The sequence below is a fragment of the Vespa mandarinia genome, chromosome 19 (genome assembly GCF_050613455.1).
Source record: "Vespa mandarinia isolate Hongniang chromosome 19, ASM5061345v1, whole genome shotgun sequence".
NCBI classification, from domain to species: domain Eukaryota; kingdom Metazoa; phylum Arthropoda; class Insecta; order Hymenoptera; family Vespidae; genus Vespa; species Vespa mandarinia.
Genome location: NC_140828.1, coordinates 368,129 through 380,574, shown reverse-complemented (window position 1 = coordinate 380,574; position 12,446 = coordinate 368,129). Strand labels below are relative to the sequence as shown.

The 12,446-nt window shown below is 33.2% G+C and overlaps 3 protein-coding genes across 8 annotated transcripts in view; 2 read left to right on the top strand and 1 right to left on the bottom strand.

The window, feature by feature from the left end:
* Positions 1-915: 915 nt before the first annotated feature.
* Positions 916-3,514, top strand: LOC118449839 (uncharacterized). Its single transcript, XM_035884952.2, has 2 exons — positions 916-1,435; positions 2,771-3,514. Exons 1-2 carry the CDS (start codon positions 1,267-1,269, stop codon positions 3,409-3,411), a joined length of 810 nt encoding a protein of 269 aa, XP_035740845.1. The 5' UTR covers positions 916-1,266; the 3' UTR covers positions 3,412-3,514.
* A 115-nt stretch (positions 3,515-3,629) lies between these two features.
* On the top strand, positions 3,630-6,672 carry LOC118449783 (uncharacterized). The gene is made up of 3 exons (XM_035884758.2): positions 3,630-4,273; positions 5,113-5,496; positions 5,872-6,672. Exons 2-3 carry the CDS (start codon positions 5,358-5,360, stop codon positions 6,585-6,587), a joined length of 855 nt encoding a protein of 284 aa, XP_035740651.1. The 5' UTR covers positions 3,630-4,273; positions 5,113-5,357; the 3' UTR covers positions 6,588-6,672.
* Positions 6,673-8,098: 1,426 nt separating this feature from the next.
* LOC118449834 (M-phase inducer phosphatase) overlaps positions 8,099-12,446 on the bottom strand; it is a 64,346-nt gene continuing 59,998 nt past the window's right edge. For 5 of the 6 annotated variants that reach the window (XM_035884937.2, XM_035884938.2, XM_085662700.1 and 2 more), the window contains 2 exons: positions 11,318-11,498; positions 8,099-10,276 (listed from right to left, as the gene is read on the bottom strand). In XM_035884937.2, coding sequence (XP_035740830.1) covers positions 8,753-10,276; positions 11,318-11,498 — 1,705 coding nt within the window. In that variant the 3' untranslated portion in view covers positions 8,099-8,752. Of the gene's footprint in view, positions 10,277-11,317; positions 11,499-12,212; positions 12,409-12,446 lie in introns of those variants that run through there. The other variant, XM_035884940.2, reaches the window with a different exon arrangement.

Below are 12,446 nucleotides of genomic sequence, written 5' to 3'. Positions count from 1 at the left end.
TCCTAAAAGAGTATTATTGACATTCGCAAGCGCAACAGGTATGATGTTTTTCATGTACAAACGCAATGAATGATTTAGATCATATAGTTCATTGATAACAATTGAAAAAAGATAACGAAAAGCAAAAATAAACGTATATTTACAACATTGGAACGTAGACATTGTAAAAGAACATTCAATTGTTTCAAAATATGTTTCAAAAGTTATTATGACGAATGCACCTATTATTTTTTCTTTTCAATATTTCTTTTCAATATATGTTTATTTATAAATATATATATATATATATATATATATATATATATATATATATATATGTATACATAACTTTGCGAACAAGTTAGAAAATGGAGTTCCTGATCAAGAAAGTTGCTTGTCGTGGGAACGCATAGTATTTTGATTGAATGCATTTGATTGGTTGCACCAGCGACCAAAGAGCCGACCATAAGTCGTTTATATTTTCGTGGTCCCCGCAACCATTAGGATACTTTTTAAATTAATATATATCATCAGAATGTAGAAACGTTGTGGGGGAAAAAAAATAATTGCTGCGTTTGTCGTAAGTGATATTTATTAAATACAATTTTTGAAAGAAAATAAATTAATAAAAAAGAAAAAGAAAAACTCATATATTTTTCTACGATCAATTAAATATCAATATTGCATAACCATGTGTTTATTTTTGCTACTTTTTTTCTTCTTTCTTTTTTTGATTTTGTTTTTCTTATTTATATCACTGAAATAAACTGGTATAAAGAAGTTTGTTAGATCGTAAATGAAAAATAATATATGTACATATAAGTTAGACGTTAGACTTGGGACGATTGTTAAGAACATTGTTCTAGGGATTTTCCATGGCGTTCATTCGAAACTTACCGTTTACGTATACGAAACCATTTCATGAATAGAATCCTTGGTCGCTGGCGACTGGTCGGCACTGCGCAACGACGGTTCATATTCCCTCTTAAACCCGAATGGTTGGTCGACGTTCTGGTCGCTGAAGACTGGTCAACAATGCGTAACGGGCCTTACGTTTGGTCTGCAAGAAAGTTTCCTGTCGTGTGAACCATTCGTGTATTCGATTCCACGAACTTCATTTCTCGTGTTAGCTGCTTGTGCACCATCATGCACCATTGTTAGTATTTTTCATGGTCGCCGCGACCAACTTGTTCAGGAATTCTCATAATATTTTCTTGCGAAATCTTTGGTTGCCGACGACCTTTGGTCGCCGGCGACCGTTCAACAGAGTACATAACAACCCTTGTAATGAACTTCGATACGGAAAAATTTATTTTAGAAATTGAAGCACACAAGGCAATTTGGGATTCATCTTGCAATGACTATACCAATCGAGAAATTAAAAAAGCCCAATGGGAAGAGATAATTAATTTATTTGCAAGTGAAGATTTTACTGAAAAGGAGAAAAAGGAATTTGGTAAGTAAATAAAATAAATTATGTATATATATATATATATATATATATATATATATGTATGTATGTATGTATCTATGTATATATTGAGTATATTTTAAGTGTTCTTATTAATATCATGAAATTATCAAATTTTTCTTATCTTACCAATTCAATCGAGCTTTATTCATAAAGTAATTTGCAAACATAGATATTTCTCTAGCACGATGATATTACAATTTTAAATAGGGATAATTAATAGAGCCATGTCAAATCTATATCCATTTTTTTTCTCGGACATAATTCTAAAAAATGTCCCAGATTTTTGTAACATTAATTAAAAGGTTTACAATTGTTAACATTGCAAAGATATACGAAAAAATTTTAGTTAATAAAACCAATTGTGCATTGTATATGTCGGGACCGAGCACGGCAGTATCCCTCATTGAATATTCTTTTTCTTTAAATAATAGAGTTAAAGTAAATGGTCGTATATACTTAGAAAGTTAAAAAAAAAATCGGTTTTTTATAAATATTTTTATTCGACAATAATATTATCCTTTATGAATATTCTTTGAAAATATCATTAAAAAATTACAAAAATTTACAAAGTTAGTCATTCTAAGTCGACCTTTTCGGCGAATTCAGCATTTCACGTATTATTAGCATATACATATATATATATGTTAGTGTACAATTTAATTATATCGAAAATTGTACGATAAATTCAATAGCTCATATTTTTTTTAATTAAATGAAAATATAAAAAATCGGCTTTGTAAACGATTAGTTTTTAAAATGTATTTTAAATGTTTTTCTCATTTTTGATAATACCTTACGAAGATATTGATAGCGTAAACGCCGTACGAAATGACTCTGTTTAGTTCGACATTGATAACATTTAAAAGATAACGAATTATTTTATTTTTTTTTCTGTTGGAAAATATTCTTCAAAGTTCCACTTTATCACATATATTTAATGATTGTTTTTATTAATAAAATAAATTAAATGCAAAAAAAGTCGTAAAAATTGGCCTTTTTTGGACCGTCTACCAGTATGTAATTTTTTAGAAAGTACATTAATCGCCACTCCAAATATAAACAAAAGCTATGTAACTTATTAGACATGGCGGTGCCAAATAGTGACGGTCATTTTCTTTCACCTTATCGAAATAGGTAAATAGAAGTAGCCACATATTCCACATAGTCCATTCCTTCCGTATGAAATGGCAAACTTTCTTAATTATTTCCTTGATAGTGAATACAAAAATTTTGTAAATAAATAATTTTCCTACGATACGTCAAATATCTTAAACCATAAAACAAATGTTCTTTAAAATATAATATTTTACGTGACAGGTTTAAATCTTCAAAAAAGATGGAAAAATTTAAGAAGTTGCTTCTCGAGAGAAGTACGAAGAATGAAAAATGCCAACAGTCTATCTCCAGCCTCACGTAAAAGTCCTTACATCTTTTATAATCAGCTTCAATTTTTAAAAAATATAAATGTAGACACAAATACAGAAAACGTCTATGAGGAGAATGACCAAATCGAAGATGGTACATTAGGACCATATTCAAGACACACTACAAAGTTTAGAAAAAAGTCTACAGATAATACAAATGAGGAATTAATAAATATCTTACAAACATCCATGGGCGGCCGAACATGGAGAGAAACTTTGGAAGAAGATGAAGACCGCATGTTTCTACTGTCACTTTTGTCATCATTTAAAAAAATTCCCGAGCATAAAAAGTCCTTAACGAAAATTCAAATAATACAATTAATTGAATCGGCTCAATTCACAGACAATTTTCCGGATTTAAAACGGCCGCAAACGAATGTTCAATTAAATAACTACAAGATGCATGACTGTAATCCAAGTGATTACTATCAGACGCATCATTCCGCCGGTCGGCATACAACAACATTGGAAAATATACAACAATCCCAGCATTTTTCTTCGTCCACATCGTCGTCTGAAAAATCTGAATATTAGAAGAATTACATTAATTATTTTCATATTTTATTTCACGAGTTCATATCTTTTAGTTTTCTCATTGTATAATATGTTTTAATGTACCTGAATAAATAACTTATTTTAAAATAAGAAATAGTTTTCCTTTAAGAGGATTGAAATGAATATCTCATATTCATATTCGTGCCTATTGTTAGGCATATTATACGCATTATCAATCAGTCGACAACTATTATTAGATTCAGGAGCACGCTATCGCTTTTGCATGAAAAAATAAATGACGCTGAAAAAGTAATGACTTGAGACTTTCAAAAATTATCAAGACGAATTAAAAGAACTGAATAAATTACTGATAAAATACCAAATGAAAATCGGATTACATACTTATCATAAAGCTAGCAATTATAAATCTATATATAAAAAATACACAACACAGATCAAAATTACAGTTAAGATATATATATTTTTGATCCTTTAGTGAAACAAAAATAATGTGTAAAAATCATTACACGGTACAAAGAGTAGGTGAGCACGAGGGACTGTTCCAAATGCCAATAATAGCAGATTTTATATGTGAAACCATCGATAAATAGGGACAAAGATATGTCAGATTGATAAAGTGACTAATTTATGAAAATATTTTCTGAATATTCACTAAAGAGTGAGTGTTTGATCAGATTTGTCGAGTATAGAATCGATATAGACGAACGACAAATGACGCACGTTAAACTGACGACTCACGCACATATAACTGATGTCTAAAGCACGTAGAACTGCCTTCTAACGCCCCTAGAACTCCCGTCTAACGCTCGTAGAACGGACACCTCATGCACGTTGAACGGACGTCTAACGCACGTAGGACGTTCTCGCACACTACCTCCTGGTAAGTTATATTCTCCTGTTCAAAAATCCAAATTACTGGGCCTTCGAAAATTTTTCCCGTAAAACTGGAATTGTAACAGGATCATATGACGAGCGAAGAGGTGGCACGCGAGAACGTGCCATCTCCTGGTATGTCATATTCTCCTGTTCAAAAATCCAAATTACTGGACATGTGAAAATTTTTCCCGTAAAACTGGATTTGTATCAGGATCATATGACGAGCGAAGAGGTGGCACGCGAGAACGTGCCATCTCCTGGTATGTCATATTCTCCTGTTCAAAATAGGTGGGAAGCGTTGAACGGACGTCTGACGCACGTTTAACGGACGGATAACGCACGTTGAATGGACGCCTAACGTAATGAAAAATAAACGAAGATTATAATGTAATTTTCTTTATTTTTCGATTTATGGATAATGTACTATAGTACTATAGTTCTTTTGTCAAAAATAATATTTTTTTGTAATAGCGTTGACTAGTTGTGTTTATCTGTGTTTATATATTAAAAGTTATATTACTACAATAATAAAATTATAGTATACCTTATATCAGAATAGTAAAGTAATAAAGAGGAGAAATTTACATCATTAGACGATACTTTCGTAGAAGTAACCATTTTCCTAACAACCCCTCAATTGTAAGATTGTCAGGTATGAGAGATGCTTAAAATTATAAATATAGGTGAGCGTGTAGCCAGTACATATATGTGTGTGTGTGTGTGTGGGTGTGTGTGTGCGAACTGAGAAAGAGAGTTTGTGTGTCTCCATGCTTTTTTTTACTCGACTTTTTTGGTGAAGCGTAGAGGATCGACACTACTCCGAAACTATTGTGATTATTAAAGCAGGAAACCCATTATGAACGGATAACACGGTACACCACGGCACAGCACGGCACCAGCCACTTTGCTTTGTATTGATTTAAATGGATCGTAACTGACTATGAACGCACGGCACGGCTCGGCACAGGTCGGCACAGAAACGGAACAGCCAGAATATATAGCATTATTTCACCTCAAACGACTAGTACGGTTCTAGCCACATAAAGTTGTACATCTTTTCTATAATTTAATGTTTTAATTTTGTCAAAATGAACACGGATGAACTTCTCATAGAATCAGTGCGGGAATACCCATTCCTTTACGACGTCTCAGATCCTGGGTACCATGATAATAGGAAAAAGGACAATGCATGGCAACGAATATCAGAAAAATTTGATTCTTCGACAGGTAAAAATATGTATATTATATATCATTTATAAAAAGTATTGCGTTTACTATATTTTAATCATATCGTATATTTCTTTGGACGTATTATATCTTCGTAAATTACTTAAGAACTTTAAAATTGTATAAAGTACAAATTTGTACAGTATATTATTTACTGTAGAAATGGAGTCTTACATAGATGTTGGTTTGGAAACTTATCTTGAAATTTATAAAACACACAGATACGCACATTTTATTTCTTCATTTTTTTTCGCATATGTATGTACGATCCCTACTGGTAAAATGAACTTTTGTAATTATAAAAGAATAAATGCACGTTTGCTTATTATTATTTCAATTTTTAATTCTTTCTTCTTTTCTTTTCTTTTATTTCAGCCATAATTTGCAGAAAAAGATGGATTGCACTTCGAGACAGTTTTCGTAAGGTATATAAGAAAAGAAGGAATATGTCTGGAGAGGCGGCTAAACTAAAACGACCTTGGAAGTATGAAAATATAATATCGTTTATCATTCCGCATATTGGAGAAAGGAATCAAGTTTCAAATCTAACACTTAATTTTGAGGAGAGCAATGACTCTATCAGTCAGACGATTTCGTTAGAGGACTCAGATATCAATGTCGGTGATATCAAGAAAGAAATGGAAATTGCACCACAGGGAGTACAGCAATCTAATGATCAGTCCCAACAGACGATTATCAATAAGCGAAAATCCTTATCTAAGGTAACAAGTCGCACTCCGATCGAAAAAGATAACGATAAAGATGCCAATCATTCTTCGATAGGGCAAATGCCACAAGATAATTTCGAGAGTAAAAAGAACAATGAATTTGTCGCTCAGACTGACCCTTTGACTGCTTTTTTCAAGGCTATGGAGGAAACAGTTAGGACCTTTTCCTTACCGATTCAAATAGAAATTAAAGGGAAAATTGCTGGTCTTGTAAACGAATATGAATTAAAAAATTATCAAATGCAACAAGCAACCTTCAAGTCACCTTATTCCTTACATGGACAATGTTCAAATTGGTCGCACTCCACATATTCGCCTGATCCTTACTCTTCAACTTCTCCACCTTCAAATTCTCCCCGATAAACTCTCTCGGAACATCAGTGGATTTTAATATTTTTATCTTGAGAACGGATCTATTTTCCGAAATTAAAGGAATTATATTATTAATTAGTGCTATTTAATCTCTTATCTGAATTAATCTATTACGGCAATTAATAATAAAATTATTAATTATTATAAACATTTTATGAACTTTTAGAATATTATAACATTCCTGAGGCTCTATAGAATATTTTCTATACTTATTTATTTAAATGTTAAGACTTAATTAAATTAAATAAATAATATTCTTAACGAGTAATATCTAAGTACTTATATCTTGGAGAAAATCATTTTGTTATTAATCATAAAATTCTTAAACTCTTGTTTATATTTCAATTATTTTTTTTATTTAAGAAGACTTAAATAAATTTAAAGATCTCTTTGTGTTAAAAATATGCATGTTTATCTATACACAAATATCTGTATCTAATTTAAAATTATATTAGAATTTTAACTTTAGCATATGACTAATTTTTTTTTCCAAATTCGTTATAAACTATAAGATCTTTGTATCCTGATTTTAAGAATATCATATTTTTCATTGTCTCCTCGACCACAAAAAAAAAAAAGAGGAAAAAAATAAAAGGAAAAAAAAAGAAGAGGTTTAATAGATCGTTTTAAAGGGAAATAACATAAAATTAATATACGTAAAATTAATATAGAGTTTAGCTTACAATGTATATTTAACATGGAATAATTTTTACATTATAACATTGGGAACTTTGCACATTTAGGAATACTCGTGTCATCCATTTTGTTCATGCATACCCTGCCATTTTGAACGCAATAGATGTCGTCAAAAAAGAAGAGATAATTAACCTAGAAATTCGCTAAATAGGAAATACTTTGGTCGTATCGTCTGTCGAGACGAGAACGCTCAATGACGATAACAAAATACTACATTTTTCATCTTCCTTCTCTCTCTCCCTCTCTCGCATACATACAGACATACAGGCATACATACACGCATATATATACTCATTCTATTTCTCTTTCTCTCTCTCACATACACACACAACATCTACAGCAAAGTTATTTTTCTAAAATAAACAATGATGATAGAGTGAAAACACTTTTACATCGTAAAGTCATAAGAGAGTAGAGTGTCTAAGTGTACAAGTGGGATGCTCGCCCGGAATTAATGATTGAAGCATTAAAGATTTGTGACACATTTGACTCTCTTATGGCTCCACGCCGCTCCACCATCATTTCGTAAGTAGATCAGGATGGAGCTATTGCATCTTTGATCATTATTTCGCCGGATTTGGATTTAACACAAAGGAATTTATTATCCTATCGAATGCTTGTTTTTCTTTTCTTCCCCCTCTTCATAAAACTCGACGAAAAATTTTTTCCTTACAATTAACTTAATAATAATATATTGACAATTATTTTTTTTCCCCAGAAAGAAACGCGCGCCCCCATTTTCTAATTTGTTTTGTTTGTGTTGCATTTTTAATTGGTGTTATTATCTTTTTTTTCTTTTCTCTCTCTCTCTCTCTCTCTCTCTCTCTCTCTCTCTCTCTCTCTCTTTTCGATGGTTATCTCTCGTTTATGTATAATCTAAATCTAACTTGTACGGAAGAACATATATACAGAAAAAAAAAGAAAAGGAAAAGAAAAAAAAAGAAAAAAGGGGGAGGAAAAAAACAGAAGAAAAAGGAACTCTTCGCGAAGAGTCTCTATAAGATATTATAATCTCGAATTAGACACTTGACGATTCACAGGACTCACATATAGTTTCGCGAGCAAGGAAAACTCGATTCCTTGCTCCTCTTGCACTTTGAACGCGCGATTGCATAATATGCGGAGAAAGAAGGCGTAAAGAAGAAGAAGAAGAAGAAAAAAGAAAAAGAAACAAGAAACGAAACTCGCGCCGCGTTCAATCCCGATGTGTGAAAAATAAAAAAACAAAAAAAAGAAAAGAAAAGAAAAGAAAGTTAAATAAAATAGAAGAATAGAAAAATAAAGAAGAGAATATAGATCTTTGTTTGCAATATAGTGTCGAAGTCACCTTAGTGCATCCAAGTAATCTTGACAAAAGAACACGAAGAGATTCAAGGAAGGAAGGTTAGAGAAGAAGAAGGAGAAGAAGAAGGAGAAGAAGAAGGAGAAGAAGAAGAAGAAGAAGAAGAAAAAAGAATATCTCAAAAACCTAAACGCTTGATATTCGTTCTAACCATGAGTCCACTAACTCTGCTTACAGGTTTTTCAGATTGCCAACTTTTGCTCTTAACACGGAATTGTTTGAGATCGGCCTCGTGATTCGGATCCGACATTGGTTTGTAGCCTTGTGGCGAGCAAAGGTTTCTTTGTTCCTTATAGAACTGTTCATAACCTCCGTGTAATAGATAAACTTCCGGATAATGAAGGGCGGGATAATGTTCCTTGTTACGTTGACGATCTATATTACGTAGAAAACGGGAAAGATTTGGTCCACGTTCCCAAGAGAATTCACAATGGAAGACGAGAATGCGACGTTTGCACGAATTGGGCTGTATCTCCGGTACGTTGGTCAATGGATCGATTAAATGTTGTTCGATCAATTCCTTGCTGTAAAGATTGAGTGCACCTTGGATGTGTCCACCTTCGTATTCGTAAGGATATCGGCAATCGACGATAATGAAGGAATCAATGTACTCTTCAAAATCACCACGCATCAATGCTGCCAAGGTATCAACGGAGATCGATTTAAGATCATCGTGTCGACCCTCGGCAAGAGGTAAAATGCAAGGTTTACTAAAGTCACCTGTAAGATCGGCGTCGGTTACGCTACGGTGTATCGCCGATTTGATCATGGCATGTGTTTTACTATCGCCAAAAACATTCTCCAAGGTTTCCTTAATAGGCTCACACGTTTCTACACTTTCTGGCATATTCTCCAAACAATTTGACTTGATTGATTTTTTGACTAGCTTCGTTTCGATCTCCGTTACGTAAGTTGTCTGTTTGGACGATATCTCCAATTCAACGTCCTCCGGTATATGTTGGAAGTCAACCGATATCCTAGACCTCTTGACTAATCGAGGACTATGTTCGGCTGGTGGATCCGGTCTTTTAAACGATCTCGTTTCCGGCGGTGAGTCCACATTCGGATAAGATGGATTACGCGTTTGTGTATTGTCGTCGAATGTTAGTTTACGAGTTGAACAGGTTGTTGAGGGCGAACGAAATAGACAGGAACGTACTTTCGATACGGACGACTGCGGATTATTTCGATCGTTTTGTAATGACATAGAACGTCGAAATGAACGTTTCACTTTTGTACGAGGATACTCCGGTGTTGTTATTATAGCATATTCCATTATTTCTGATCCAACTATACTACCGGATAATAAACTCGTAAGGCCATTTGGTAAATGCGTTGCTTCGTCCAAAGCGTCCAAATCCATAAGATCGTTTAAATCGTCATCCATACTCTCGTATCCCGATGACAAACTACGGAAGATCATCGGATCCGTTAATAATTCACGAGGCGATGATCTTATAGGTGATTGTATGGGACTTCGAGCTTCTGCGACGTTTATACGTCTTGGTGGCACGCCAAGAGGTTCCGCAAATTGAAATCCAGTACGTGTATCTCTTTCGTGCAAATTAACTCCATAGCTGTTATCCTGGTTGTTCGAGTCGCAATCTTCGAGAGGGAAGCGTGACCGTTTGCTTCCATTTATCTGTAACAAAGCACAACGTTTTTTAAGAATAAAATACTTCAGTGTTTTCTTTTTTTGTTCTTAATCGAAATGATAGCAGCCGATAGTACGTATTTCCTGTTCCCTTTAAATTCAAAGCTGATTTAAGAAAGAGGATACATATGTGTACATATATATATATATGTATTTCTTTTCTCTCTCTCTCTCTCCCTCTCTCTTTTTTCCGGTAGCAAGTTCTGCACCCGTCGATAGATAGCAAGGTGTCGCGCATACGATTATGGAAAATCTGAAAGCTGCATGCGAGACCAATTTGACTATGGAACTATAATTGTCAAAACATACGCACGTTCCCATATCTTTTCGGGATCTTTTATTTTCTTTTTTTTCCCGATCTATCGATGTGACACTTTTCTTTTTGTTTACTTCCGAAACAAACGATATCGTTAGGAAATTTCTTAACAACGGACAGCTGTATTTTACTGTTCGCTCGTAACGAGAGAGAGAGAGAGAGAGAAAGAGAGCTTCTAATCTAACGCGACGTTTATTTTAGAATTTCAGGTAGACTTCGATTATCACGTCTAACGTATCTTCGAACGGAAATTGGATGGAAATTTTTTTCAAAGCATAAAACGGAAAGAAAACAATTTATTTGGTCAGCAGTTTTATTGATTAACAATAAGTATTTTGTAAAATGAATGATCGGTATATATTTTTATCATTGTTTGTAATAAATTATCAATACGTAATGTGATCGGACAATACGAATAATAAAATGTCAAAATTGCGTTTAGGTTTATTATAAATACTAATCATTTATTTATAAGATATTGAAAAATTATTTCATTTACAAATGTTTTGATTAAAATATTGACTCTTTGTAAAATACTAATAAAAAATGTAGCCAAGATTAAATATGAGAGAATGAAAAACAAAATTTCGATTTAATTCATTGTTTCACTTGAAAAAAAAAAAAAAACAAAAAAAAAAAAAGACAGAAAAAGAAAAGCGAAATTTCTTAATCGTGTTCAACGATGCAGCCGATAATGTAGAAAACGTTCTTACTTTCTGCGGACTAGAGTTGATGTTACGATTAACTGTGCCATTTTCTTTGTTGGTAGATGGCGAGAAGGTTTCAAGACCGACGAATCTTCGTGCCGCCATGCCCACTAATCTTCGTGCTTTTGGTTTAGGAGCTACCTCTTTTTCTGGCGTACTTCTAATTCTAAATACATTCTTGAAGAGACTGCAATAAAGAGATAAACATATTCTTAATTAATATATACTTATATATCTTTTTTTCTTATACATATTGGATTGCAAAAAGAAAAAAGGAAAAGGAAAAAATGGAACTTTTTCATCAAAATTGGCGGGATAAGCACGACACGAGCGACTAACCTCCAATTGTTATATATCTCTCAAAGTTCATTCCAAAGAAAAAAAAGAAAAAGAAAGGGAAAAAAGAAAACAACTTTCTAAAATACCCTGATACCGTTATTAATGTCTAAAACGATCTATAATATATGCTATAGTACTATTAGAGTGCTATATATACCAAAGAAGAAAACAAAAAGGAAAAAAATAAAATAAACTAAGAAAGAAGAACAAACAATACGTGCGGAATAAAGCATGCCTGTGCGTAAGGAGTCGAGAGAAAGCGTCCAAGTTAAAGCAACGAGATGTGAAAAAAAAAAAAAAAAAAAAAGAATACAAGCATTTGTATCGTATATGCGAAATAAATGATCTTTCTCCTCGACGAAAAATTGATTCACGCAAGGCTCTCATTGCTTCAATATGTCCGTGATCTCACGCTCCTAAACCTCCCCCCACCTATCTTCCCCCTCCCTTCTTAAGCGTGCGAATTGACAAGGTCGGGGAAAATATTCTAAAACTCTTTCGGTGCTATTATCGATTAATACATTTTTCAAATAAAATTCTTTTTATAACACACTTCTCGTACCGGTGAAGACCGAGATCCTATTTAAGTCCTATTTATCGAATATACATACATATATATATATATATATATTATATGTATATATATGTGTGTATGTATGTATCCCTCGATATTTCATTCAGAAACTTCACCGACTTCCTACTTTTGGCCGTGCTCCGTTCGATCGCTAGAACAAAATCCACGCTTCTTTTCGTGCCGAGAGTTGGCGCGCAACTGGCAATAATCGTCGAGTGGGGG

Excerpts from the sequence above, each read along its gene's own strand:
- LOC118449783 (XM_035884758.2), top strand. The coding sequence starts at position 5,358 with ATGAACACGGATGAACTTCTCATAGAATCAGTGCGGGAATACCCATTC. Across the intron at positions 5,497-5,871 it reads AAAATTTGATTCTTCGACAG|CCATAATTTGCAGAAAAAGA; the intron begins GTAAAAATATGT and ends CTTTTATTTCAG.
- LOC118449839 (XM_035884952.2), top strand. The coding sequence starts at position 1,267 with ATGAACTTCGATACGGAAAAATTTATTTTAGAAATTGAAGCACACAAG. Across the intron at positions 1,436-2,770 it reads AAAGGAGAAAAAGGAATTTG|GTTTAAATCTTCAAAAAAGA; the intron begins GTAAGTAAATAA and ends TTTACGTGACAG.